Below are 27,873 nucleotides of genomic sequence, written 5' to 3' on the forward strand. Positions count from 1 at the left end.
ACCCTTCAGTGGCTGGTCGATACTCTGCCTCAGTACCATGTTCCAACCATCCACCCCATCCCTTACTCCTGTTTGATAAAGCACAGGCAAAGCTGGCATGTTCAGCCAAGAGCTGACAAGGTTTGCAGAAACAGTCTCAAGATGGTTGGATGGAAGTGGTGGAGAATCTGGGACTGTTCTTAGAGCAGAGGGAGTGAACTTTAAAGGGAGACTTGATATGAAGTGTTGTTGTAAAGGACAAATATTATTGTGGATTTCTCTTACACAGAGTGGCCGTGATCTGCCAGTGGAGGTGGATTCAACAGGAGTTTCCAAAGGGTGTGGAGAAATGCCATGGGTTTGGGGAGTGCAGGTGAGAGGCACTAACTAGATCACCTTCCAAAGCAGTGCAACAGACTGATGCAACTCTGTGACTCAACCAGTTGTCTGGGAATGTGCAAACAGTGCTGTATTGTGATGATGTGTAGGAGAGAGGGATTGGCAGTCAGCTGGCACACATTGCTGCCTTGGTCTTATTAAACCCTGTGAGGTTAATCATTTGTTTGTCTTCAGACATGGAAAGAAGCAGCAGTAATGTATATTTAGTTTAATGTTCTTGTACAAACAATTATATAAAACTGTTTTAACCCACTCCTGAGTGCAGCTGAGTACAATGCTTGATGACATCTGTTAGCCTGTTGTCCAGCTCGGGTCCCTGTGTCTGCTAACAGATGGTTAACTATTAAAATGAGGCTCTAGAATTACAGAAACAAGCACCATCAATGACAAGCTGAAGAGGCCGATGCGTACACAATACACAGCATGTAACAGCGAAGAGCAAATATCTAACGGGGTCCCGCACAGGGCAACAGAACGCTGTTTCATTAGCTATGAGAAAAACTTAAAACACTTTTTTTTGCCTCCTTAAGTGATCAGAAATCATCATCAGAAGAGTTACTTGAAATAAACAGTGACCTTAGAAACGGTGTTTAATATTTCAAAGGCAGGATTCGTATTTTGTTGATATTTTGTGGCGATGCTCTCCCCGTGGTGTCTCCATTCTCCGGCTCCTCTCCGGTATTTTACACCGAATCTGCCTCTTCCTTTCCCCGTGTGAGCGCCCACAGGTCTGATCTGTGCGGAGCTGCCTGGCTCCTGGGAAGGACATTGGTGACGAGCCCATGATGAACCCATTCGGAGGCAGCAGGTAGTGAGAGAGAGATTGCTGTCAGAAATACTAAACACTGCCTGAGAGATATGACCCAATCACAATGAACAGACACCCTTCTGTCCCACGCAGATCCAGACCTCCTCTCTCAGTCTTTCTCCCAATTATTGCAGTTTTACAATATTTTGCAACAACTTGTACATTTCCCAGGATGAAGTTTGTTATTAAAAGGTTCCTGCGACGTGTTTGACCAGTTCTCTGGGCTGTGCTGGGTTTGCCTACATGAATTCGTTATGAGATCCCAGTCGCACCAAGACTGGCTCCACTTGAGTGGCTCATGCGGGGCAGGGTGTGGGCAGACTTGGTGTAATCGTGGGTCATAATCCGTCCATTCTCGCCCGTTCCTCCCAGCGCTGGAACCCTGTCCGTCGCCCTCATGGCTGCACTTATGGAAAGCTGCAGAGACAGAACAGGGGTCAGTCAAAGACTCACTGTCCACGGCAAAGTCACCCTGACATGTCCAGACGACCGCCAGTGAGGCAGTCCCTCCCACCGCCCAACGGTCAGCGGCACTGCCCACACCTGGGAGTTGAGGCAATCCAGGATTACCCGGGAAGGCTGCAGGGGATTGTTGGGTTGGGAGCAGTGAGTAGTGGTGTTCCAGGGATGGGCGCTGGGGCTCCAGCTGGTCACAGCCAACACCAATGGTCAGGAGTAGACACCGTCTGTCCATGTTAGACGCCGGGTGGGGTGGGAGGTCGTCACGGACACACTTCCACAGGTGTGGACTAAGCTGCTGAGTATTTCCTGCTCCTTCTGTTTTAGTTGTGTAGAAATGTCAGGGGATACGGACAGGCAAAGTGAATGGGCAAGGCCCTGTAATGGAACATAATACAGCAAATGTAGGGCATGTCCTTCAACAGAAACACTGTTGAAATGGTGAGAGACTAAACAGTGCTGCCATTCAGAGGGAGCTGGATGTACTTGTACACCAATGGTTGAAAGTTAACATGGTATGTCAGGCAAGATCTGAATACAAGAGCAGAGACATCTTGTTCCAATGATACACACCCTGGGGATATTGTGAATATACTGGACCTGGTATTGTATGCTGAGGTCAGATTAATTAATGGCCTCATTGTGAAGGAATTCCTGGGGACCAATGATCATAATATGATTGAATTTTCCATTCAGAAGAGAAGAATTGGCCAAAGACTGTTTACTTAAACTTGTATACAGGCCTGACAGCAGAGGTGGCTAGAGAGAATGGGAGAATTCGGCTGGGGATCAGAAGGGGAACATTTCAGAACACTGAAGGGGAACCTTTTGGAGTTTAATTTGGATAAGTGTGAGGTGTTGCATTTTGGAAAGTCAAATCCAGGTAGAACTTTCACAGTGAATGGTACATCCCTGGCGAGTGTTGTAGAACAGAAGGACCATGGAGTACAAGTACATGGTTCCCTGAAAGTGGAGTCACAGTAGACAGGGTGAAGAAGGCTTTTGGCACACTGGCCTTCATTAGCATTGAGTACAAAATTTGGAAGGTCATGGTGCGGTTGTACAGGATGCTGGTGAGGCCGCACTTGGAGAATTGCATTCGGTTTTGGTCGCCCTGCTATGGGAAAGATGTTATTGTACTGGAGGGAGTGCAGCAAAGATCTGCCAGGATGTTGCCGGGACTTGTACTGAGTTACAGGGAGAGGGTGGACAGGCTGGGACTTTATTCCCGAGAGCGACGGAGACTGAGAGGTGATCTTATAGAGGTGTATAAAACCATGAGGGGCACAGACAGGGTGAATGCACTCAATCTTTTTCCCCAGGGTTAGGGAATCAAGAACTAGAGGGCATAGGTTTAAGGTGAGAGGGGAAAGATTTAATAGGAACTTGAGGGGCAAACCTTTTACACAAAGGGTGGTATCTATGTGAAATGAGCTGCCAGAGGAAGTGGTTGAGGCAGGTACAATAACAACTTTTAAAAGACAGTTGGACAGGTACATGGATTGGAAAGGTTTGGAATGTAATGGGCCAAATGCTAGCTTGGGGCTAGCTTGGATGGGGCATCTTGGTTGGCATGGACCATTTGGGCCGAAGGGCCTGTTTCCTTCTGTATAACTTTATGACTCTATAACACAGAACAAATACATGGCAACAAGAGAGAAAGATTCCATGAGTAGGACCCTCCATTCGTAGTGAACTGAGTACAGAATCAGACTTAAAGAAGAATTTTGTAACTGCACGAAGACAGGACAGGAGGCAGGTCAGAGATTGTTTTCTATTTTATAAACATTTTTCCAATGACTAAAGGATTAATATGAAAAAAAGATTAGAGTTTTAGATTGCTAGCCGAAAATATAAAACCAAAGTTGTCATAGTGTAGATATACAAGAGTTAACAAAGTGTGTGTTGTTTCTGTGGAAAGTGATGCAGGGGAGTTATTGAGGGAAAACAAGGAGGGAGATGAATTAAACAGGTAATTTGTGTTGGTCTTCACCAGCTAGAAGACAAATATTGTAAATGGGTGGGAGGGAGTAATTGAGGCAAGTTACAATCACCTGGCCAGTAGGTACTGAGTAAATTATTGGAACTGTGGGCTGAGGACAGGTACCGTTAGAGGATGACAGACAAGTTAGTGGTGTTGTGGATAGTGAGGAAGGTTGTCTAAGTCTACAGCAGGGTATAGATCAGATGGAAAATTGGGCAGAGTGTTGGCAGATAGAACGTAGAACATTACAGCACAGTACAGGCCTTTCAGCCCACAATGTTTTGATGACATTTTATCCCGCTCTAAGATCTATCTAACCCTTCCCTCCCACATAGCCCTCCATTTTTCTATCATTCATGTGTCTATATGTCTCTCAAACGTCTTTGATGTATCTGCCCCCACAAGCTCTGCCGGTAGTGCGTTCCACGCACCCACCACTCTGTGTAAAAAACCTACTCCTGACAGCCCCCTTATACCTTCCTCCAATCACCTTAAAATTATGTCCCCTTGTGTTAGCCATTGTCACCCTGGAAAAAAGTCTCTGACTGTCCACTCGATCTATGCCTCTTATCATCTTGTATTATTTAATCCCAACAAGTGCAAGGTGATGCACTTTTGGGAAGTCGGATAGGGGAAGGACATGTACAGTAAATGGTAGGGCACTATGGAATGTTGATGTACAGAGAGACCTAGGGCTCCAAGTCCAGAGTTCCCTGAGTGTGGCAACACAGGTAGATAGGGTGATGAAGAAGGCGTATGGGTCGGGGGATAAAATACAAGAGTTGGGATGTTATGTAGCAGCTTTACAAAACACCGATTAGGCTGCACTTGGAGCACTGGGTGCAGTTCTGGTCACCACAATGTAGGAAAGATGTGGTTGTGCTGGAGAGGGTGCAGAGGAGATTCACCAGGATGTTGCCTGGATTGAAGGACTTTAGTTGTAGGCAGAGATTGAACAGGTTGGGCTTGTTTTCCTGGAGCGAAGGAGGCTGAGGGGTGACCTGATAGAGGTATGTAACGATTATGAGAGGCAGAGACAGGGTAGAAAGTCAGAGAATTTTTCTCATGCTGGAGATTTACAAGAGGGCATAGGTTTAAGGTGAGAGGAAGGCGTTTTAACGGGGATCTGAGGGGAAAGTTTTTTACACAGAGAGTGGGTGATATCTGGAACTCGCTGCCAGAGGAGGGGGTGAAATCAGATACAGTCACTGCGTTTAAGGGACGTTTAAACAGACACTTAAATAGACAAAGTGTAGACGGATACTGTCCTAATGTGGGCAAATGGGATTGGTGTAGATGGGCAGAAAGGTGGGCATGGACACGTTGGGCTGTATGCTGTTTGCTGTATGACAAGTTTCCAGGGGCTGTCATAAAATAATGGCCAGTGAGATGGTTGATCTGGACACAGGAGACGGCAGATGTTGGAATCTGGAGCAACACACAAAATGCTTGAGGAACTCAGCGGGTCAGGCAGCATCTGTGGAGCAAAATGGACGGTTGATGTCTCAGATGATTGATACTGCCTGACCTGCTGAGATAGTTGATGCGTTAGTTCAGGGATGTTCCATATATGACATATATACCATATATCTGGAAAATATTCTAGATATATCTATCCATACATAAGCAAATATAACTTATTATAAAAAGGAATCAGAAAGTAGGTAACTACAAGCCTGTCACTGAAGATCTGCCAGTGTTAGGCAGGCACGGTAGTGTAGTGGTTAGCATAATGCTATTACAGCACCAGCGACCCGGGTTCAATTCCAGCCACTGTCTGTAAGGAGTTTGTACGTTCTCCCTGTGTCTGCGTGGGTTTCCTCCAGGTGCTCCGGTTTCCTCCCACATTCTAAAGACGTACGGGTTAGGAGGTTATGGGCATGCTATGTTGACACCAGAAGTGTGGCGACATTTTTGGGCTGCCCCAGAACACTTTACACAAAAGATGTACTTCACTGTGTGTTTCGATGTACATGTGACTGATAAAGAAACCTTATCTTATCTTAGAAGCTATTATGAAAGATATTAAATTTGGCACTTGGAAAAGGTCAAGGTATGAGAAGCAGAGGCTGATTAGGGACAGTCAGCATGGCTTTGTGAGGGGCAAGTCATGCCTCACGAGCCTGATTGAATTCTTTGAGGATGTGACAAAGCACATTGATGAAGGTAGAGCCGTGGATGTGGTGTACATGGATTTTAGTAAGGCGTTTGATAAGGTTCCTTATGGAAGGCCATTCAGAAAGTCAGGAGGCATGGGATCCAGGGATACCTGGCTGTGTGGACTGAGAATTGGCTTGCCCATAGAAGACAGAGGGTGGTGGTAGATGGAGCATGTTCTGCCTGGAGGTCGATGACCAGTGGTGTTCCGCAGGGATCTGTTCTGGGACCCCTGCTCTTTGTGATTTTTATAAATGACTTGGATGAGGGTGTGGAAGGGTGGGTTAGTAAGTTTGCAGATGACACGAAGGTTGGTGGTGTTGTGGATAGTGTAGGAGGTTTCTGTAGATTACAACAGGACATTGATAGGATGCAGAGCTGGGCTGAGAAGTGGCAGATGGAGTTCAACCCAGAAAAGTGTGATGTGATGCACTTTGGAAGATCGAATTTGAAGGCAGAATACAAGGTTAATGGCAGGACTCTTAGCAGTGTGGAGGAACAGAGGGATCTTGGGGTCCACATCCATAGATCTCTCAAGGTTGCCGCGCAGGTTGATAAGGTTGTTAAGAAGACGTATGGTGTGTTGGCCTTCATTGGTCGGGGTATTGAGTTCAAGAGCCGCGAGGTAATGTTGCAGCTCTATAAAACTCTGGTTAGACTACAGTTGGAGTATTGTGTTCAGTTCTGATTGCCTCATAAGGATGTGGAAGCTTTAGAGAGGGTGCAAAGGAGATTTACCAGGATGCTGCCCGGATTAGAGAACATGTCTTATAGGTTGAACGAGCTAGGGCTTTTCTCTTTAGACCGAAGGAGGAGGAGAGGTGACTTGATAGAGGTGTACAAGGTGATAAGAGGCATAGATCGAGTGGACAGTCAGAGACTTTTTCCCAGGGTGAAAAGGGCTAACATGAAGGGGTATAACTTTAAGGTGATTGGAGGAAGGTATGGGGGAGGATGTCAGAGGTAAGTTTTTTTTATACAGAGAGTGGTGGGTATGTGGAACACACTATCGGCAGAGGTTGTGGGGGCAGATACATTACGGACTTTTAAGAGATTCTTAGACACATGAATGATAGAGAAATGGAGGGCTATGTGGGAGGGGAAGGGTTAGATAGATCTCAGAGCAGGATAAAATGTCAGCACAACATCGTGGGCCGAAGGGCCTGTACTGTGCTGTAATGTTCTATGTTCTATGTAACTGGGCAAAGCTAACATGGTTTTGTGAAAGGGAACCACTTTACTGGAGTTGTTTGAAGAAGTCACGTGTTGTGGTAATGGGGAGCAGTGGATGTTGTAGATTTACAGAAGGCATTTGTTAAGATGCTGTAACAAAGATAATTATGGAGAAAGGAGGTCACGGTGTGGGAGGTGGGAATACGACCTGAATGGTAGGTTGGTCGGCATAAAAGACAGGAAACAAAAGCTGGCATAACTGGGTGTTTGGTTATGGAGAGGCGATTATTGTGTGTCATTGGGATCAGTGCTGGGGATACAACTTCTGCAATTTATGTAAATGTATTGGACTGACGTATAGCTTCTAAATTTGTTGATAGCACAAAGACAAGAAGGGAAGTAACTTGTGAGGAGGGCATGAGGAGGTTACCATGGGATACAACATACAACATGGAACACGGGAACAGGTCCTTCAGCCCATCATACCTGTGCTGACCATCCCCGGCCTGTTCATGTGTCTGTCTAAATGCCTCTTAAACCCCACTATCGTATCTGCTTCCAGCACCACCCCTGGCAGCCTGTTCCAGGCACCCACCGTTCTCTGTGTGGAAAATACATCTCCTTTAAACTGTCCCCCTCTCATCTTAAAGCTATGCCCTCTGGTATATGACATTTCCATCTTGACATTCCAGAACACTCTACGCAAAAGATGCATTTCACTGTGTGTTTCGATGTACATGTGACTAATAAAGATACCTGATCTTATATAAATGGAGCATAATGTGAGAAAATGTGAAATTGTCCATTTTGGTAAGAAAATTTAAAAAAACATAATCTAAATGGAGAGAGAATACGTCAGTACACAGGTACAACAAATAATTAGGAAAGCTAAAAAAAGGTTAATGTTTATTCCTAGTGGAATTGAATACCAGAGTAGGGATGTTATATTATGAGTCATAGAGTTACAGAAACATTTCCTTAGGATTCATTACCTTCAGATATTCAGTGTGGGTCAGCATAACTGGCCTTGTTTCTTATTCTGGTTATTGAATTATACAGCATGGAAACAGGCCCTTTGGCCCAACTAGTCCGTGCTGACCAAGGTGCCTAACTGAGCTAGTTCCATTTGCCAGGGTTTGGCCCATATCCCTCTAAACCTTTCCTATCCATGAACCCGTCCAATGCCTTTTAGATGAGGAGGTGATAGAGGTACCTATCATATACCACCTCGTTCCATATCCCCACCACACTCTGTGTGAAAATGTTGTCCCTCAGGTTCCCTTTAAATCTTTCCCCTCTCACCTTACACCTGTGCCCTCTAGTTTTAGACTCCCCTACCCTGAGAAAAGACTGTGACCACCCACCTTATCGATGCCCCTCATGATTTTATAAACCCCTCAGCCTCCTTCACTCCAGGGAAAACAGTCCCGGCCTGTCTAGCCTCTCCTTATAACTCAAGCCCTCCAGTCCCGGCAACATCTTGTGAATCTATCCTGCACTCTTTCCAGTTTAATGACATCCTTCCTATAGCTGGGTGACCGGAACTGCACAATCCAAGAACTTCAGAACTCCCAAGTGTGGTCTCACCAATGACTTGTACAGCTGTAACATGAGGTGAGTTCACATTTGGAGAACTGTGTGCGATATTAGTCTCCATGTTTAGGGTACGATGTTAATGTGTTGGATGTGGTTCAGAGAAAGTTTACTAGACTGATTCCTGGAACGGATGGGGTTGTCTCAGAGGGAAAGGTTGGGCAGGCTGGGCTTGTATCTGCCAGAGTTTAGAAGAGAGGGGTGGACGATTGAAACATGCTTGTTCCTGAGGAAGACTTCATGAAACAGAAACAGTGATAGTTGGACAGAGAGCCACAGGAGAACGTCAGACTGTGTAATGTCTGATGGGTTCTGTGGAGACCAGGAGCCCGGGATGTCCAACCAGTGTCCTCCCCACAAGGTGATTAACCTTCACCTAGAATCATAGACTTGTTGCAGGACTCAAGGCCATTCAGTACATTGAGCTCATGCTAACCTCTGCAAGCTTAGTGCAGTCAGTCCCACCCATCCCTCTGCTCTCCCCCCATCCCTGTTCATTCCTCTTTTCGCATTTCCCTTTGGAAAGTTTCTGCTTCCACCACCCCTTTTAGCCAGTGGGTTCCAGAGGACAACTCACTGCACAGGGACATTCTCCTTCTCTCCACATCCTCTGCTGATCCCTTCACTTCCATGTCCCTGGTCACTGACCCTCCTGGTAGGAACAGTTTCTCCTGATTTACTCTGTCAGGACCCTTCCTGATGTTACATCCCTCTGGTAAATAATCCCTGCTCTGAGAGCAGCTCCAGTACTCCCCACAGGACATTCCCTCAATCCTGGCCTTGTTCGATAGATCCCCAGGGCTTCCCATTAATGTGCTGACCAGATTGGGACCTTCTCCAGGGCTTCCCATTAATGTGCTGACCAGATTGGGACCTAATATTCATGTGGTTACCAAAACAGTGTTTTGCAAAGGTTCAACAGAGGGCACAGGTTTAGGGAAAAGGGTAGGAGGGTTATAGGGGATCTGAGGAAGGCATTTTTCTCCCAGAGGGGGTTGGAATCGGGAACACATGGCCTGAGGGGTGGTGGAGGCAGAAGCTCTCACAACATTGAAGAAGTATCTGGATGAGCACTTGAATCACTAGGGTATAGAGGCTATGGACCAAGTGCTGGTACATGGGATTAGCACAGATGGGTACTCAGTGTTTGGCATGGATATGACGGGCCGAATGGCCTGTTTCTGAGCTGTGTGACTGTCTGACTCCTTGACTTGCTTTGGTCACTCTGCTTCCGAGCCTGCATCCCGTCCACATTCTCACTAATCCTTACCCAAGTCTCTGAGGGGGTGGAGCTGTTTTTTCTTCACGGAAGCCTTTTGTAAAGATTCCGTTTAGTGAACACACTCTCCTCACATACCCCTTGCTCAGACACAAAGACTGGACGTCCAAGCGCGGGGACTGATTTGAATATGAAGGAAGAACCCTTTGACTCTGGGCCAGGTCAGGACGGTAGTGGGAGAGGGAGGGACGGACTGAGGTTGGGACTCAGGGGTCTGTTATAAGCACCGCCAAAAGCCACAACCTGGGCAGTAGGGGTAATGGGAGGGGGCATGAGGCACCCCCACCTTATATGACACATAACTTGCCCCTCTACCTCTGCCCACTCCTGCCATCACTCCGGGAGCCACAGCCCTGTTTCCTGCTCCAACATGTGAACACATTCACTGCCTCACCAGCTTCTTGACCCCAGGCTTGGTGAGGTTTGATGGGACCCCGTGCTGTGAACTATTGGTCACCTTCATCCTTGTTGCTTCAGTCCTGGACTTGTAACAGAACTCCACCAGAGCGACGAGCATCGCCAGACCAAGGCCGCCAATCAGAATGTAGAAAACTCCCGCCACATTGCTGAGACTCAGGGCACTGGTCTTGTCCTGGCAGAGAGGTACAGAGCGGCTCAGAACACTCACTGGCAGTGTAACTTGGCTCAGGTAGAGCACAGACTCTGAGTCACTGTGTAAAGCAGGGAGGGCAGTGGAGAGTAAAGGGAAAGAACAAGGGAGAGGAGGCAACTTACTCCCCCTCCTCTGCCTCACACTGGTTTGCAAACGTTCAACTGCAGGAATTCAGTCACAGCAGCTCTCACTGACCTGTGTCTGAACTTGTGACTGAGCTTCCTGCACCAACACCTGGGTGCTTCACTTGGGAAACAGTGGTGCTAACCCTCCAGAAACGTTCAACACCCATGGGGACGGACAGCACCCACTGGGCACGGACAGCACCCACCCATGGACAGCACCCACTGGGCACGGACAGCACCCACCCATGGACAGCACCCACTGGGCACGGACAGCACCCACCCATGGACAGCACCCACTGCGTATGGACAGCACCCACTGGGCACGGACAGATCCCAGTTTCCCTCCCCATTTCCCTCCCTCTGGGATGGAACACCAAACGGATGGCTCTGTTCCTCAGAATCTCATCCTTCTTGGTGATGTCCCAAGGCTGTCATTGGTCACCCTTGGGTGGGTGACCACTGGGGGATGGACCTTACAGACCCCCAGAGACATTGAAGGGCCAGTCTAGAAGTCTGTTGGAGAATGTGCTGAGACGGAGACAGGAAGGGCAGGGAGCCCGGCACCAAGCTTGGAACTGGGTGCCCACCTCATGTGTGGGTCACCAGGGTCCCACCCATGGGTGGAGGCACAGTGCAGGTGAAGTGTTAAATATCCACCCACCTTATCACATCATTGCCTCCACTGGCCCAGTTATCGGGGGGGGGGGGATTTGCCCCTTTCACACCTTCCCTCCATCAGGGAGTGAGTTGCCCCTCCTGACTGACAGGTCAGAGGTGAACCAGTCAGCACACTAACTGGTGGTGGAGAGAACACCAGACACCAATAACCCTCAGGGTCCCTGGGACACTTGGACCGTTAGACAACCGAGGCTCTGGGATCGAGCTCCAATGGGCTGTTGTCCGCACATGGAGTGGGAGGGGAGTCTGCTCCAGAAACAACCCTGGGCACTGACAGCACCTATTCCCCACCCTCCCAACCTCCCCACCCTCCCTGCCTGACGATTAGCCGGGAGGTCGGAAGAACTGACCACCCCGGCTGGCTGTGGGAGTGTGACCCATAACACAAGGCCACCTTGTTGTCACAGACTGATGCGGGGTGAGGTGGGTAGGTGGGTGGGGGGTGGACACTGGGACCGGTCACCACTGACCCAGGGGTGATGTGGTGGGGGGTGGGGTGGGGTTTCGTGGACACTGTGACCCGCACCCTGACTGATGGGTCTAACATCAGCAGGAAGTGCAGATATTTCGGGACTGACAGCGAGAGGGGGGTCCCTGAACCCGACGGTGGGAGGGGGGTCCCGGGACTGATGGTGAGAGGGGGGTCCCTGAACCCGACGGTGGGAGGGGGGTCCCTGAACCCAACGGTGGGAGGGGGGTCCCTGAACCCGACGGTGAGAGGAGGTCCCTGGACCCAACTCACACACCAACACCTTTCACCATCACACGGAGCCAGGTGAGAGACGCAGCCAGTGGGGGAGATGGGAGCCAGAGTGGTTTCCCTCCAGCCACCAACCCGTTGCCCCTGATCCTCCACTGTACAGGACAACATAGTGAGACATGCCTCTCCGCCATCAGGGAGGGTACCAGGCCTGGAGTCCTCCCCAGGAACCGGGCCACTGAAGGAACACACTGGAAACATGCAGAATTAGAAAGGGAAAGTTTGGCCGTAACTGGGGTTCGGGAGACACCACACAGCAGCCTGAACGTAAGAACCGTTTACTCTAACAGGACACGTCCAATATTTATTGGTCAACGAATAAATGTTGGGAATAGGGAGAAAGTGAACCATTTCCAGAGGAAGGGACTTGGGAGGTCATCAGAGAGGCTGGAGAAACACATGGGGGGAGAGAGGTTTAGTGAGGGGGATGGAATGAGGGGGGATGGAGTGGGGGAGATGGAGTGAGGGGAGATGGAGTGAGGAGGGAGGGAGTGAGGGGAAACGGAGTGAGGGGATGGAGTGAGGGGAGGTGGAGTGAGGGGAGATGGAGTGAGGTGGAGTGAGGGGGGATGGAGTGAGGGGAGGGAGTGAGGGGAGATGGAGTGAGGGGGGAGTGAGGGGAGGGGGTGAGGGGGGAGGGAGTGAGGGGGGATGGAGTGAGGGGAGGGAGTGAGGGGAGATGGAGTGAGGGGAGGGAGCGAGGGGAGATGGAGTGAGGTGGAGTGAGGGGGGATGGAGTGAGGGGAGGGAGTGAGGGGAGATGGAGTGAGGGGAGATGGAGTGAGGTGGAGTGAGGGGGGATGGAGTGAGGGGAGGGAGTGAGGGGAGATGGAGTGAGGGGGGATGGAGTGAGGGGGGATGGAGTGAGGGGGGATGGAGTGAGGGGAGGGAGTGAGGGGAGGGAGTGAGGGGGGAGGGAGTGAGGGGGGAGTGAGGGGAGGGAGTGAGGGGGGAGGGAGTGAGGGGGGATGGAGTGAGGTGGAGTGAGGGGGGATGGAGTGAGGGGAGGGAGTGAGGGGGGATGGAGTGAGGGGAGATGGAGTGAGGGGGATGGAGTGAGGGGAGGGAGTGAGGGGAGGGAGTGAGGGGGGAGGGAGTGAGGGGGGAGTGAGTGAGGGGGGAGTGAGGGGAGGGGGTGAGGGGGGATGGAGTGAGGTGGAGTGAGGGGGGATGGAGTGAGGGGAGGGAGTGAGGGGAGATGGAGTGAGGTGGAGTGAGGGGGGATGGAGTGAGGGGAGGGAGTGAGGGGGGATAGAGTGAGGGGGAGGGAGTGAGGGGGAGGGAGTGAGGGGGAGGGAGTGAGGGGGGAGGGAGTGAGGGGAGGGAGTGAGGGGGGAGGGAGTGAGGGGAGGGAGTGAGGGGGAGGGAGTGAGGGGGAGGGAGTGAGGGGAGGGAGTGGGGGGGATGGAGGGAGACGAGGAGGGAGAGAGGGATCAGAGGGAGGTGGGGATGAGGAGAGGAGATAAGGGAGGACGGGGTACAGAGGGAGGGGGATAGTGGAAAGGGGAGGAGAGGGAAGGGGATAGAGGGGGGGATAGAGGGGGGAGAGGGAGGGGAGAGGGAGGGGAGAGGGAGGGAGGGGTTGGAGGGAGAGAGGATTTCGATGGAGACTGGGGGATTGGTTGGGTGAGGGGGAGGACAGAGGGGAGAGGGGAGGAGGGATGTGGGGAGGGATGGGGAGGAGGGAGGTGGGGGAGGGGTGAGGGGAGGAGGGGGAGGGGGTGAGGGGAGGAGGGAGGGGTGAGAGGGGAGGAGGGAGGGGGTACAGTGCGAGGGGGTGAGGTGGCTCGGGAGGAACAGGAACACTGGCACAGAGCAGAGGGCTGACTGACCCACGCTTCTGTCTGCAGTGCCAGTGATGGGTGGGCTGCGTCCCACCGACGTGCCTGTGTTGGCAGTGAGACCCCACACCCTGGATCGACACCACGTGCTGCACCAGCTCCTCAGCTGAGTGGCGGAGGGGCGGGGACAGTGTGTGGATCAGCAGCGGCTTCGCCTGCCTGGGGTAACGTGCGTTTCGTGCATTTCATGCAGTAACTAACCTTACTGCTGGAGTCTTTCCTTCCACATTCACCTTTACCGTACCACCATTTGTTTTTCAGCTTGTCTAAGATGCCTTGCTCACTGAGTTTCAATACTGCAAGGTTTACTCGATTTCTTCTCGTGAAACATAACATAAATAACATTATCAATGTTATTTTATGTTATCCATTAGAAAACACATTTCAGATTCACAGTTCCAAGTGCTCGGACAGAGGGCTCCGTCTGGCCGGGAGACTGCCCCACTCCCAGCGAGATGTGCCGGCTCCATCTCTGTGTAACCAGCAGCACCCTGCACCAGGCCGCGTCAGGAGGTAGGGCCAATACATCCTCAGCCAAATCCGGAGGGATCCTGGGACCACGGGCCTTGAGGAACACCTCCAGGAACCTCCCACCTACCAGGTATCAGCTGAGGGATTCGCGCCAGGACGCACCTCATCTCCCAGGGCTTCTGCAGGTGACCTCTCAACCTTTCACTCAATACACAACTGGCCATATGCAGGGCTCAGAGTGCTAGGAACAACCTCCCAGAGATGGGTTAGTGAGGCTATGGTGATTCCTCTCCAGAACCTCCACTGTTGGGGACTGACCAGAGGGACTTGACTTTGCCCCAAGCCCGTCTGAAAGCAGAAACCGTGTCTCAGCTGGTTGTCGAAGTGAGCTGCAGCCAGGTCCAGGAGGTGAATTGGTTACACAAACCATTCCAGAAACAAGGCTGGGGGGATCTTTGTCTTTCGAACTCTTCAACAATCCCACCCTCAGGAATCAGGGAGAACCCCACAGTGTGTTGTCTGGCCCTGTGACCAGGGACAGGCTGTAGGCCAGTCTCTCAGTGACCCGGGATTCCTGCTCAGTCTCTGCTCAGTGTCCGGTCAGCTACTGGTCAATTACTGGTCAGTTATTGGTCAGTGTTCAGTCAGCTACTGGTCAGTTCCTGGTCAGTGTCCAATCAATCTTTGATCAGTGACAGGAACGGGGTGGTTAATGCAGGGTGAGATTAACCCCTTCCCTCCCTCCATTAATACATTTTCCACCAGCCCAGTTTAATTTTCCCGGTGAATCCATGAATCCACGAATCCACGGAGAAAAGGAAAGGATACGCTCAACTGAGACAGAAAGACCAGCTCCGGTCGACAGCAAGAAATACCGGAAAGCTCTGGCTCCACCATTGCCCAAGGTGGCTGCAGCCCTTCCCTGGGATGGTGGATCTCTGAGGTTGGAAGGGCAGTGCCGAGGGAAGTCCACTGTCCAGCTCAGCCTCTGCATCGCATTCTCAACAACCACAGAGGTGGAAGCAAAGGATCTGAAGAGGCAGAGTGAGCCAGTGCTGGTCACACCACAGCTCACTTCAGACAGCTGGAGCAGTAAAGAAGCTTTGGTAAAGAGGTGTGGGGAGATTTCTGAGGGCAGCCCCCCCCTGTGCTGGGGCCAGTTCCACTCTGTGCTGGGGCCAGTTCCACTCTTGTGCTGAGGCCAGTTTCCCCTCTGTGCAGGGGCCAGTTTCCCCTCTGTGCTGTGGGTAATTCCCCTCTGTGCTGAGGCCAGTTCCCCTCTGTGCTGGGGGTAATTCCCCTCTGTGCTGGGAGGGTAGTTCCCCTCTGTGCTGGGGGGGTAATTCCCCTCTGTGCTGGGGGGGTAATTCCCCTCTGTGCTGAGGCCAGTTCCCCCCTGTGCTGGGGGTAATTCCCCTCTGTGCTGGGGCTAGTTCCCCTCTGTGCTGGGGGTAATTCCACTCTGTGCTGGGGCCAGTTCCCTTCTGTGCTGGAGGCAATTCCCCCCATGCTGGGGGAAATTCCCCTCTGTTTTGGGGCCAGTTCCCCCCTGTGCTGCGGGTAATATCCCTCTGTGCTGGGGCCAGTTCCCCCCTGTGCTGCGGGTGATTCCCCCCTGTGCTGAGGGCAATTCCCCCATGTGCTGGGAGCAATTCCCCCCTGTGATGGGGGTAGTTCCCCCCTGTGATGGGGGTAGTTCCCCCCTGTGCTGCGGTAATTCCCCTCTGTGCTGAGACCAGTTCCCCTCTGTGCTGTGGGTAATTCCCGTCTGGGCTGGGGACAGTTCCCCCTTGTGCTGGGGGATAATTCCCCTCTGTGCTGCGACCAGTACCCCTCTGTGCTGGGGGCAATTCCCCCTGTGCTGCGGGTAATTCCCCTCTGTGCTGTAGGTAACTCCCCTCTGTGTATTGGGCCATGCTGGTTGTTTACTGGTTACACAGTTGTGTTCTTTACCCACTAGTTTCCCACTGGATCTAACCTTCGAGTCACCGCCTCCACTGCCACATTCTCCCTTGTCGTACCACCATTTGTTTTTCAATTTGTCCAACAGTCCCTGCTCGTTGAGTTTAAGAACTGCCAGGTTTACTGGGTTTCTTGCAAAGATAAAACATACTCATAAGTTGTGAGCAGAAAAAGTGTCAGTCAGAATCGGAGTCATTCATTTGCAACGAGCTAAAGTGGGTGAAAATGGGAAAACATTGACACCGCGGAGTATGGGGAGATGTGTTGGTCAGACCTGGAGAGCCGTGTTGGTCAGACCTGGGGAGCCGTGTTGGTCAGACCTGGCGAGAAGCGTTGGTCAGACCTGGGGAGATGTGTTGGTCAGACCTTGGGAGATGTGTGGGTCAGACCTGGGGAGATGTGTTGGTCAGACCTGGGGAGATATGCTGGTCAGACCTGGGGAGCCGTGTTGGTCAGACCTGGGGAGATGTGTGGGTCAGACCTGGGGAGATGCATTGGTCAGACCTGGGGAGATGTGTAGGTCAGACCTGGGGAGATGTGTTGGTCAGACCTGGGGAGATGTGTTGGTCAGACCGGGTGGAGATGCGTTAGTCAGACCAGGTGAAGATGTGTTGGTCAGACCTGCGGAGATGTGTAGGTCAGACCTGCGGAGATGTGTAGGTCAGACCTGTGGAGATGCATTGGTCAGACCTGGGGAGATGTGTTGGTCAGACCTGGGGAGATTTGTAGGTCAGCCCTGGGGAGATGTGTTGATCAGACCTGTGGAGCCGACTTGGTCAGACCTGGGGAGATGCTTTGTTCAGACCTGGGGAGATGCCTTTCATCAGACCTGGGGAGATGTGTTGGTAAGACCTGGGGAGATTTGTAGGTCAGACCTGGGGAGCCTTGTTGGTCAGACCTGGGGAGATGTGTAGGTCAGAGCTGGGGAGCCGTGTTGGTCAGACCTGGAGATGCATTAGTCAGACCTGGGGAGATGTGTAGGTCAGACCTGGGGAGATGTGTTGGTCAGACCTGGGAAGATGCGTTGGTCAGACCTGGGGAGCCGTGTTGGTCAGACCTGGGAAGGTGCGGTGGTCAGACCTGGGGAGATGCGGTGGTCAGACCTGGGGAGGTGTGTAGGTCAGACCTGGGGAGCCGTGTTGGTCAGACCTGGGGAGATGTGGTGGTCAGACCTGGGGAGATGTGGTGGTCAGACCTGGGGAGATGCTGTGGTCAGACCTGGGGAGATGCCGTGGTCAGACCTGGGGAGATGTGTAGGTCAGACCTGGGCAGCAGTGTTGGTCAGATCTGGGGAGATGTGTAGGTCAGACCTGGGGAGATGTATTGGTCAGACCTGCAGAGATGTGTTGGTCAGACCTGCGGAGATGTGTTGGTCAGACCTGCGGAGATGTGTAGGTCAGACCTGGGGAGATGTGTTGGTCAGACCTGGAGCAGGTATGTAGACAGATCACAGAGAGGTGTTAGAGCAATAAGGTTGTAATAGTAGGGAAATTAAACAATCCCAATATTAACTGGTATTTTCTCTGTGTGACGGAGTAAAGGGGATGGGATTCCTAAAGTGCAACCAGGGGAACGTTTTGAGCCAGTATGTAGATAGTCCTACTAGTGAAAGGGCAGCACTGAAGCTAATCTTGGGGAATATAGCTGGATAAGTGGTTGGAGTGTCAGTGGGAGAACATTGTGGAGATAGTGACCACACTCCATTAGATTCACTGTAGTTATTAAAAAGATAAGGAAGATCTGGGAATTAAGGTCCTGAATTGGGGAAAGGATGTGGCAAAAACTGACTGGGAGCACCTACTCATAGATCTACCTGTGACCAGGGGGAGTTATTCTAGCGTGAAATAAGCAGAGCTCAGGGCCAACGTGGTCCTGTAAACGTGAAAGGTATGGACAGCAAGTTAAAAGAACCCTAGATGTCAACAGGTATCAAGGGCTGTCCTTCAGGGGTATAGAAAGTGTAAGGAGGTACTGAAAGAAATTAGGAGCACAAGAGGGGGGGCATGAAATTTCACTGGCAGACAAGATTAAGGAAAGTCCCAAAGCTTTTTACATTTGGGGCAAGAGGTAACTAGAGAAAGACCCATTAGAGACCAAGGGAGCAGTCTGTGGTGTCAGAGGACATGGGTGAGGTCACAATGGTGGACACTGTAGTTGGACAATTTGGGGACGGGGACGGTGAAATACTTCGACAAGTTACCATTGGGAAGTAGAACGAATTGTAGGTCTTAACAAGCTTAAAGGGCCTAATGATGTATCCCAGGCATCTATGGGAGGAGATGCTGGGCTCCTCACAGAGGTTTATAAATCTTTTCTGGGTATGACCAGAGGTACTTTAAGGGCAGCAGAAATAAGCCAGGTAATTACAGGCCTGCAGGTCTAATGTTAATGGTAGGGCAGTTATTGGAAAAAGTTCTGAGGGACAGGATTAATCTACATTTTTACAGGCAGGAATTAGAATCAGAATCGGGTTTATTATCACAGAGATATGTCATGAAATTTGTTGTTTCGTGGCAGCAGAACAGTGCAAGACATAAGATTTACTATAAGTGACAAAAATAAATGGAAGCCAGTGACCAGTGGTGTTCCACAGGGATTGGGAGCCTGTGAATGGTGGTGTTCTATAGGGATAGGTTCTGGGACCGGCGGTGTCCCACAGGGATCGGTGCTGGGACTGGTGGTGTCCCACAGGGATTGGAAGCTGTGACTCCACTTTCAGTGAACCATGTACTTGTACTCCAAGGTCACTCTGTTCTGCAACACTCCCCAGGGCCCTGCCGTTCACTGAGAAAGTCCTACCTGGATTTGACTTCCCAAAATGCAAGACCTTGCACTTATCTGAATTAAACTCCATTTGCCATTCCTTGGCCCACTCTCTCAGCTGATCAAGGTCCCCCTGTAATTTTTGATAACCTGCTTCACTGTCCGCTATACCTCCTATTTTAGTGTCATCTGCAAACTTACTAACCACGCCTCATACATTCTTCTCCAAAAGATGATATAGATGACCAACAACAATGGAACCTGCACTGACCCCTGAGACACACCACTAGTCATGGGCCTTCTGTCACCACCCTCTGCTTTCTACCATCAAGTCAATTGTGTGTCCAATTAGCTAGCTAATGCAACCTAACCTTCCAGAGCAGCCTACCATGTGCAACCTTATCAAGGGCCTTATTGAATTCCATATAGACCATGTCTACTGTCCTGCCCTCATCAACTTTCTTAGTCACCTCATCAAAAACCTTAATCAAATTCGTAAGACATGATCTCCCACACACAAAGCTGTAGTAACTTCCCCAAATCAACCCTGTCTTTCCAGATGTATGTGCATCTTAACCCTCAGAATCGTCTACCACAGATGTTAGACTTATTAGTCTATAGTTCCCAGGTTTTCTTTGTCGCCCTTCTTAAGTAAAGGCACAACGTTTGCCACCCTCCAGTTTACCAGCACCTCACCCGTGGCTAACGATGATGCAAATACCCCAGCCAGGGCTCCCACAATTTCTTCTCTAGCCTCCCACAGTGTTCTTGGATATACCCAGTCAGACTCTGGAGATCTGTCTACCTTCATACCTTTTAAGTGATCTAGCACCTCCTCTACTGTAATGCGGACTATCCCCAAGACCTCCTTGTTTACTTTTCCTCGTTCTGAAATCTTCATGTCTTTCTCCACAGTAAAAGCGGAAGAGAAATATTCATTATGGACCTTGCCCATCTCATGTGGCTTCACACAAAGGTGTTCCCTTTGGTCTTTGAGGGGCCCTATTCTCTCTCTAGTTAGTCTTTCTCCCTCACAATACTTATAAAATCACAACAGGTCTACAGCGGACGCAATCTCACTGGCTCTCCATTCGGTTTTGGAACATCTAGGCGACAGCAAAACATACGTCAGGCTGCTGTTTATCAATTACAGTGCAGCGTTTAACACCATCATCCCCTCAGTACTAATCAACAAGCTTCAAAACCTGGGCCTCTGTATCTCCATCTGCAACTGGATCCTCATCGGGAGACCACAGTCAGTGTGGATTGATAGTAACATCTCCTCCTTGCTGACAATCAACACAGGTGCACCTCAAGGATGTGTGCTTAGCCCACTGCTCTACTCTCTCCACACTCATGACTGTGTGGCTAGGCACAGCTCAAATGCCATCTATAAATTTGCCGATGACACTACTGTTGTTGGCAGAATCTCAGATGGCGATGAGGAGGTGTACAGGAGTGAGATAGATCGGCTGGTTGAGTGGTGTTGCAACAACAACCTCGCACTCAACATCAGCAAGACCAAGGAACTGATTGTGGACTTCAGGAAGGGGAAGTTGGGAGAACACACACCAGTCCTCATTGAGGGGTCAGTGGTAGAAAGGGTGAGCAGCTTCAAGTTCCTGGGCATCAACATCTCAGAGGACCTATCTTGGGCCTAACACATTGATGTAATTGTGAAGAAGGCACACCAGTGGCTCTACTTCATTGGGAGTTCGAGGAGATTTCGTATGCCATCAAAGACTTGCAAATTTCTACAGAGGTACGGTAGAGAGCATTCTGACTGGTTACATCACCGCCTGGTTACAATGAGCAGGATCAAAAGAGGCTGCAAAGGGTTGCAGACTCAGCCAGCTCCATCATGGCGCAACCCTCCCCACCATCGAGGACATCTTCAAGAGGTGGTGCCTCAAGAAGGTGGCATCCATCATCAAGGACCCTCACCACCCAGGACATGCCCTTTTCATTTTACTACCATTGGGGAGGAGGTACAGGAGCCTGAAGACCCACACTCAATGATCCAGGAACAGCTTCTTCCCTTCCGCCATCAGATTTCTGAACAGTCCATGAACCCATGAACACCATCTCGTTATTTCTTGTTTGCAATATTTATTTATTTTTGTAACTTATAGTCATTTTTATGGCTTTATGTCTTGCACTGTACTGGTGCTGCAAAACATCACATTTCACGATGTACGTCAGTGATAATAAACCTGATTCTGGTTCTGAAATCACTTTGGATTTTCTTTAATCTTCTGTGCCAAAACTACCTCTTGCCCCTTTTTGCCCTCCTGATTTCCTTCAGGAGTACACTCCTGCATCCCTTATACTCCTGCAGGGATTCACGAACCCAGCTGCCTGTACCTGACCCATGCCGCCTCCTTTTTCCTTCCTCAGTATCTCTCATTATCCAGGGTTCCCTACCTCTACCAGCCTTGCCCTTCACCCTAACAGGAAGGTGCAGACCCTGAGCTCTCACTATCTCACCTTTAAAAGCCTCCCACTTGCTCGTGGTCCCTTTGCCCACAAACAACCTACTCCAATCAACCTTTGCAAGCTCCTGTCTCATACCATCAAAATTTGCCTTGCCCCAGTTGAGAACTTGAACCTGTGGATCAGTTCTGTCCCTTTCAATAACCATTTTAAAACTAATAGAACTATGGTCACTGGTTCCAAAGTGCTCCCCCACTGACACCTCAGTCACTTGTCCAGCCCTATTACCCAAGCAGGTTGAGCTTTGCCCTCTCCCCAGTAGGGCCCTCTATATATTGTCCAAGGAAACTTCCCAGAATGCACTGAACACACTCCACCCCATCTAAGCTCTTAACACTATGGCAGTCCCAGACTATGTTAGGAAAGTTGAAATCCCCTATTATGACAACCCTTTTATTCTTACAGCTCTGCACAATCTCCTTGCATATTTATTCGATTTCCCTTTGATTATTTGGAGGCCTATAGTACAACCCCATCAATGTGATCACCCCTTTCTTATCTCTCAGCTTCACCCATAAAGCCTCACTGGATGATCCTTTAGTAACTTCATCTCTTACCACTGCTGTGATGTTCCCCAAAATCAAAAACACAACTCCCCCTCCTCTCTCTTCTCCACCTCCATCCCACCTAAAGCACCTGTACCCCAGAATATTAAACTGCCAGTCCTGCCCCTCCCTTAGACATAGAACATAGAACATTATAGCACAGTACAGGCCCTTTGGCCCATGATGTTGTTCCGGCACTTTACCCTGCTCTAAGATCCATCTAACCTTTCCCTCCCACATAGCCCCCCATTTCTCTATCATTCATGTGTCTATCTAAGAGTCTCTTAAATGTCCTTAATGTATCTTCCCCCACAACCTCTGCCGGCAGTGCATTCCACACACCCACCATTGTGTAAAAAGCTTACCCCTGATCCCCCTTATACCTTCCTCCAATCACCTTAAAATGATGTCCCCTCGTGTTAGCCATTGTCGCCCTGGGAAAAAGTCTCTGACTGTCCACTCTATCTATGCCGCCTATCATCTTGTACACCTCTATCAAGTCACCTCTCATCCTCCTCCTCTCCAAAGAGAAAAGCCCCAGCTCACTCAACCTATTCTCATAAGACATGCTCTCCAATCCAGGCAACATCCTGGTAAATCTCCTCTGCACCCTCTCTAAAGCTTCTACATCCTTTCTATAATGAGGCGACCAGAACTGAACACAATACTCCAAGTGTGGTCTGACCAGAATTCTATAGAGCTGCAACATTACCTCACGGCTCTTGAACTTAATACCCCGACTAATGAAAGCCAACGGTCCATACGCCTTCTTAACAACCCTATCGACATGCGCAGCAAACTTGAGGGATCTATGGACGTGGACCCCAAGATCCTTCTGTTCCTCCACACTGCTAGGAGTCCTGCCATTAACCTTATATTCTGCCTTCAAATTCAATCTCCCGAAGTGTATCACTTCACACTTATCCGGGTTGAACTCCATCTGCCATTTCTCAGCTCAGGTCTGTATCCTATCAATGTCCTGTTGCAATCTACAGCAACGTGTTTCTGTAATGGCTATAATATTCCAGCCCCACGTAGCTATCCAAGGTCTAAGCTTACCTGCCTTATCTGTCAGACCTCTTGCATTGAAATAAATGCAACTTAATCCAATAGACTTTCCTCACTCCCTGCCGTTCTCCTGCCTGTCAGGCCCATTCAACTTGCCGTCACTGACTTCTGCATCACTTTCCAGCCTTTCATTTGCCTCCCTGATGCTCGGGATCCCACCCCCCTGCCAATCTAGTTTAAACCCACCCTAGTAGCACTAGCATATCTGCCTGCCAGGATATTGGTGCCCCTCCATTTGAGGTGTAACCTGTCTCTCTTGTACAGGTCACCTTTGTCCCAGAAGAGATCCCAATGGTCCAAAAATCTGAATACCTGCCCTTTGCACCAAGTTTTCAGCCATGCATTCATTTGAAATATCTGCCTATTCTTACCCTCACTAGCACGTGGCATTGGAAGTAATTAAGAGGTTACTACCCTTGAGGTCCTGCTTTTTAACTTCTCTTAAGTGTGAGATGATGCATTCTTGGAGAACTAACAAGTGTTGGATATATTGAGTGAATGGGAGGGCCCTGGGCAGTGAAGTGGAGACACAGGAGACTGCAGATGCTGGAACCTGGATCAAGAAAACAAACTGCTGGAGGAATTCAGTGAGTCAGGCAGCATCTGTGGAGGCAGAGGGTTAGTTGATATTTTGGGTTGAGACCCTGCATCAGGACTGAGAGTGTAGAGGGGAGATAATGGCTTGATTCATCAAGATATACAAGGCTATGGACCAAATGTTGGTAAATGGGATTAGAACAGACAGTTACGTGATGATTGGTATGGACGTGATGGGTGGAAGGGCCTGTTTCTGTGCTGGACGATTCCACGTAATGGGAGGGCCGCTGCGGATAAAGTTGAAGACTGAGTAGATACTGGCTGTCCGGCCATTGGCCAATGCTTGAACATGGTTTATTGGTTGACAATTGGAAGACCATCCTTTGTTTTGTATCAGAAAGACCAGCCATTGGCCAACGGTGAGGCCACACAATCCTGGTGAATGGTGTCTGGGAGCTGGGTACACAGGTCCAGTCACAACCTGTTCTCAGCTCTTAATGCTGAAGTTTGATGTTACTGGACCAGGTAGGTCCTTCACACTCTCATCTGACTCGCTGAGCTGGGGAGTGCATGTTAAAATAATTAAAATCAAACATTAATTACATAGAACAGAGTTGCCTGGCAGGTGTTATAGGTGTAACATATGGACCCATCATGGTAACAATGACCATATCTGCAGCAAGGGTTGGCTGCTTGAAGAAAACTGGCTCAGAGTTGATGAGCTAGTCTGAACTTCAGACGCTGTGATACATCAGAGAGTCACTTAGACTCTGAAGTAGTCACCTCCCTTAAATTATGTACATCAAATTTGATCAGTTGTCAAGGACAAGAGGCAGGTAGAGGGATCCAGAGATTAGTTCTGGAGGGGTCTCAGTCCTGGTATAACAGAACCATGTCACAGGTAGAGAAGTGTGGGTGATAGCACAGTTAGGTGAATAGTCACTGTTCTCTGTAGCAGAGGCAGAGATCCTGAAGGCTGTGTTGTCCACCTGGTGCCAGGTCAAGGACATCTCTTCTAGGCTGGAGAACAACTTGCATTGGAGGGAGAAGATCCAGTTGTCATGGACCACGAAGGCACTAATGACAAAGGGAGGACTAGGAAGGAGGTTTTGCTGATGGATTATGAGGACCTCAGAGCAAAATTGAAAAGCAGAACCACAAGGGAGATAATCTCTGGATTATTACCCGAGCTACATGCAAATTGGCCAAGTGTAAATGGGATTAAAGAGCTCAAAATGTGGTGAGGTAGAAATGGGTTCTGAGTGATGGAACACTGGCCCCAGTACTGGGGTAATGGAGACTTGTTCCATTGGGATGAACTTCACCTGATCCATGCTGGGACCAGTATCTCAGTGAATCACATAAATAGGGCTGTATACAGAACTTTCAACTAAATAGGAGGGGAGAGGCTCCAAGGACAGGATGTTCAATAAATCAGGAGATGAGAGAGCACTGGCACAGGATAACGTGAGGGAAACTGATAAGTGTAACATTAAGAACATAGCCAGGGGTTTGTAATCACAGAGATAAAACATCTCCACAATAAATTTGGGGAACTAAGGAGGGGAGCAGGGAAGAGTGGGGCTGCTGGGCTGGAGAGGACCATGATTGGGGAAGGGAGAGTGGGGGGGCAAGGCTTGTGGGATTGATGGTGTGGGGGTCTTGGTGGGTTACATGAGGGGGTAACGTTCTAGTTCCAGAACCCAATCCCAGTTGATCTGTCAGTGAGGGTTGGAGAGTTGAGCAGCAGGGTCACTGGACAACACAGTGTGGACTTCAATCCATCTGCTGGTGAAGTAACCATGGAGGCAGGATGTGCAAGAATACTGGGCTTTTACAGGGAGATGGGAAACAAAACCAATGAACTCCTTCACCTTTCACAAGTTCAGAAGGGAACGACCCATCTTCACACAAGGTCACAGACCAAGCTTTCAGGTCCACAACTCAGCTTGCAGGAGTTAGCAGAATTAACCACTATTATTGCAGCATCAATAGTTAGCATTGTTAATGTGTAACATTATTGGTTAAAAATGTTATCCCATAATGTCAGTCCGTTTTCCAATTACTCCTTCGCTACCATAGAACCATAGAACCATAGAACAACACAGCACAATACAGGCCCTTCGGCCCACCATGTTGTGCCAACCTTTAAACCACACCTAACACTATCTAACCCCTTCCTCCCACATATCCCTCTATTTTAAATTCCTCCATATGCTTATCTACTAATGTCTTGAATCTGACCAATATACCTGCCTCCACCACCACCCCAGGCAGCGCATTCCATGCACCAACCACTCTCTGGGTGAAAAACCTCCCTCTGACATCTCCCTTGAACTTCCCACCCATTTCCTTAAAGCCATGTCCTCTCGTATTGAGCATTGGTGCCCCGGAAAAGAGGTGCTGGCTGTCCACTCTATCTATTCCTCTTAATATTTTGTACACCTCTATCATGTCTCCCCTCATCCTCCTTCTCTCCAACAAATATAGCCCCAACTCCCTTAGTCTCTCCTCATAATCCATACTCTCCAATCCAGGCAGCATCCTGGTAAATCTCCTCTGCACCCTTTCCAACGCTTCCACATCCTTCCTATAATGAGGTGACCAGAACTGGACACAATACTCCAAGCGTGGTCTAACCAGAGTTCTGTAGAGCTGCATCATTACCTCGCAGCTCTTAAACTCGATCCCACGACTTATGAAAACTAACATCCCATAAGCTTTCTTAGCTACCCTATCCACCTGTGAGGCAACTTTCAGTGATCTGTGGATATGAACCCCCAGGTCCCTCTGCTCCTCCACACTACCCATTAACCTTGTAGTCCGCCATGGAGTTAGTTCTTCCAAAGTGTACCACCTCACACTTCTCCAGATTGAACTCCATCTGCCACTTGTCAGCCCAGCTCTGCATCCTATCAATATCCCTCTGTAAGCTTCGACAGCCCTCCACACTATCCACAACACCATCGACCTTTGTGTCGTCTGCAACTTGCTAACCCAGCCTTCCACCCCCTCATCCAAGTCATTAATAAATATCACGAAAAGCAGAGGTTCCAGAACCGATCCCTGTGGGACACCACTAGTCACAGCCCTCCAATCTGAATGCACTCCCTCCACCACAACCCTCTGCTTTCTACAGGCAAGCCAATTCTAAATCCACACGGCCAAGTCTCCCTGGATCCCTTGCCCTCTGACCTTCTGAAGAAGCTTAACATGTGGAACCTTGTCAAACACCTTACTAAAATCCATGTAGACCACATCTACTGCACTACCCTCATCAATCTTCCTGGTCACCTTCTCAAAGAACCCTATCAGGCTTGTGAGGCAAGATCTTCCCTTCACAAAGCCGTGCTGACTGTCCCTGATCAGACCATGATTCTCTAAATGCCCATAGATCCTATCTCTAAGACGTAAGGCTCACTGGTCTGTAATTCCCCGGACTATCCCTATTACCTTTTTTGAATAAGGGGACAACATTTGCCACCCTCCAATCCTCCGGTACCATCCCCGTGGACAACGAGGACTCAAAGATCCCAGCCAAAGGCTCAGAAATCTCCCTCGCCTAGCGGAGCAGCCTGGGGAATATTCCATCAGGCCCTGGGGATTTAGCTGTCCTAATATTTTCTAACAGCTCCAACACATCCTCTCTCTTGATATCTACATACTCTAGAACATTAACCTTACCAACACTGTCCTCAGCATCATCAAGGCCCCTCTCCTTGGTGAATACTGAAGAGAAGTATTCATTGAGAACCTCACCCACTTCCGCAGCTTCCAGGCACATCTTCCCACCTTTGTCTCTAATCGGACCTACCTTTACTCTCGTCATCCTTCTGCTCTTCACATACGAGTAAAAAGCCTTGGGATTCTCCTTAACCCTACTCACCAAAGCCTTTTCATGTCCCCTTCTTGCTCTCCTCAGCCCCTTCTTAAGTTCCTTCCTTGCTACTCTATACTCCTCACGAGCCCTGTCCGATCCTTGCTACTTACACCTTATGTATGCTGCCTTCTTCCTAACTAGATGTTCCACCTCTCTTGTCAACCATGGTTCCTTCAACCTGCCATTCCTTCTCTGCCTCACTGGGACAAATTTATCCCTAACATCCTGCAAGAGATCCCTGAACAACGACCACATCGGCATAGTACATTTCCCTTCAAAAAGTCATCCCAATTTACACTCTCAAGT

General features: G+C 49.7%; 1 protein-coding gene across 3 annotated transcripts in view; it reads right to left on the bottom strand.

Annotated features, from left to right (window-relative positions):
- Positions 1-571: 571 nt before the first annotated feature.
- Positions 572-27,873, bottom strand: part of LOC127570068 (glutamate receptor 1-like) — a 126,619-nt gene continuing 99,317 nt past the window's right edge. For 2 of the 3 annotated variants that reach the window (XM_052015319.1, XM_052015321.1), the window contains 3 exons: positions 16,298-16,412; positions 10,289-10,423; positions 572-1,603 (listed from right to left, as the gene is read on the bottom strand). In XM_052015319.1, coding sequence (XP_051871279.1) covers positions 1,439-1,603; positions 10,289-10,423; positions 16,298-16,412 — 415 coding nt within the window. In that variant the 3' untranslated portion in view covers positions 572-1,438. Of the gene's footprint in view, positions 1,604-10,288; positions 10,424-14,049; positions 14,165-16,297; positions 16,413-27,873 lie in introns of all 3 variants that reach the window. The other variant, XM_052015320.1, reaches the window with a different exon arrangement.

Source organism: Pristis pectinata, chromosome 4 (assembly GCF_009764475.1).
Source record: "Pristis pectinata isolate sPriPec2 chromosome 4, sPriPec2.1.pri, whole genome shotgun sequence".
In the NCBI taxonomy this organism is placed as follows: domain Eukaryota; kingdom Metazoa; phylum Chordata; class Chondrichthyes; order Rhinopristiformes; family Pristidae; genus Pristis; species Pristis pectinata.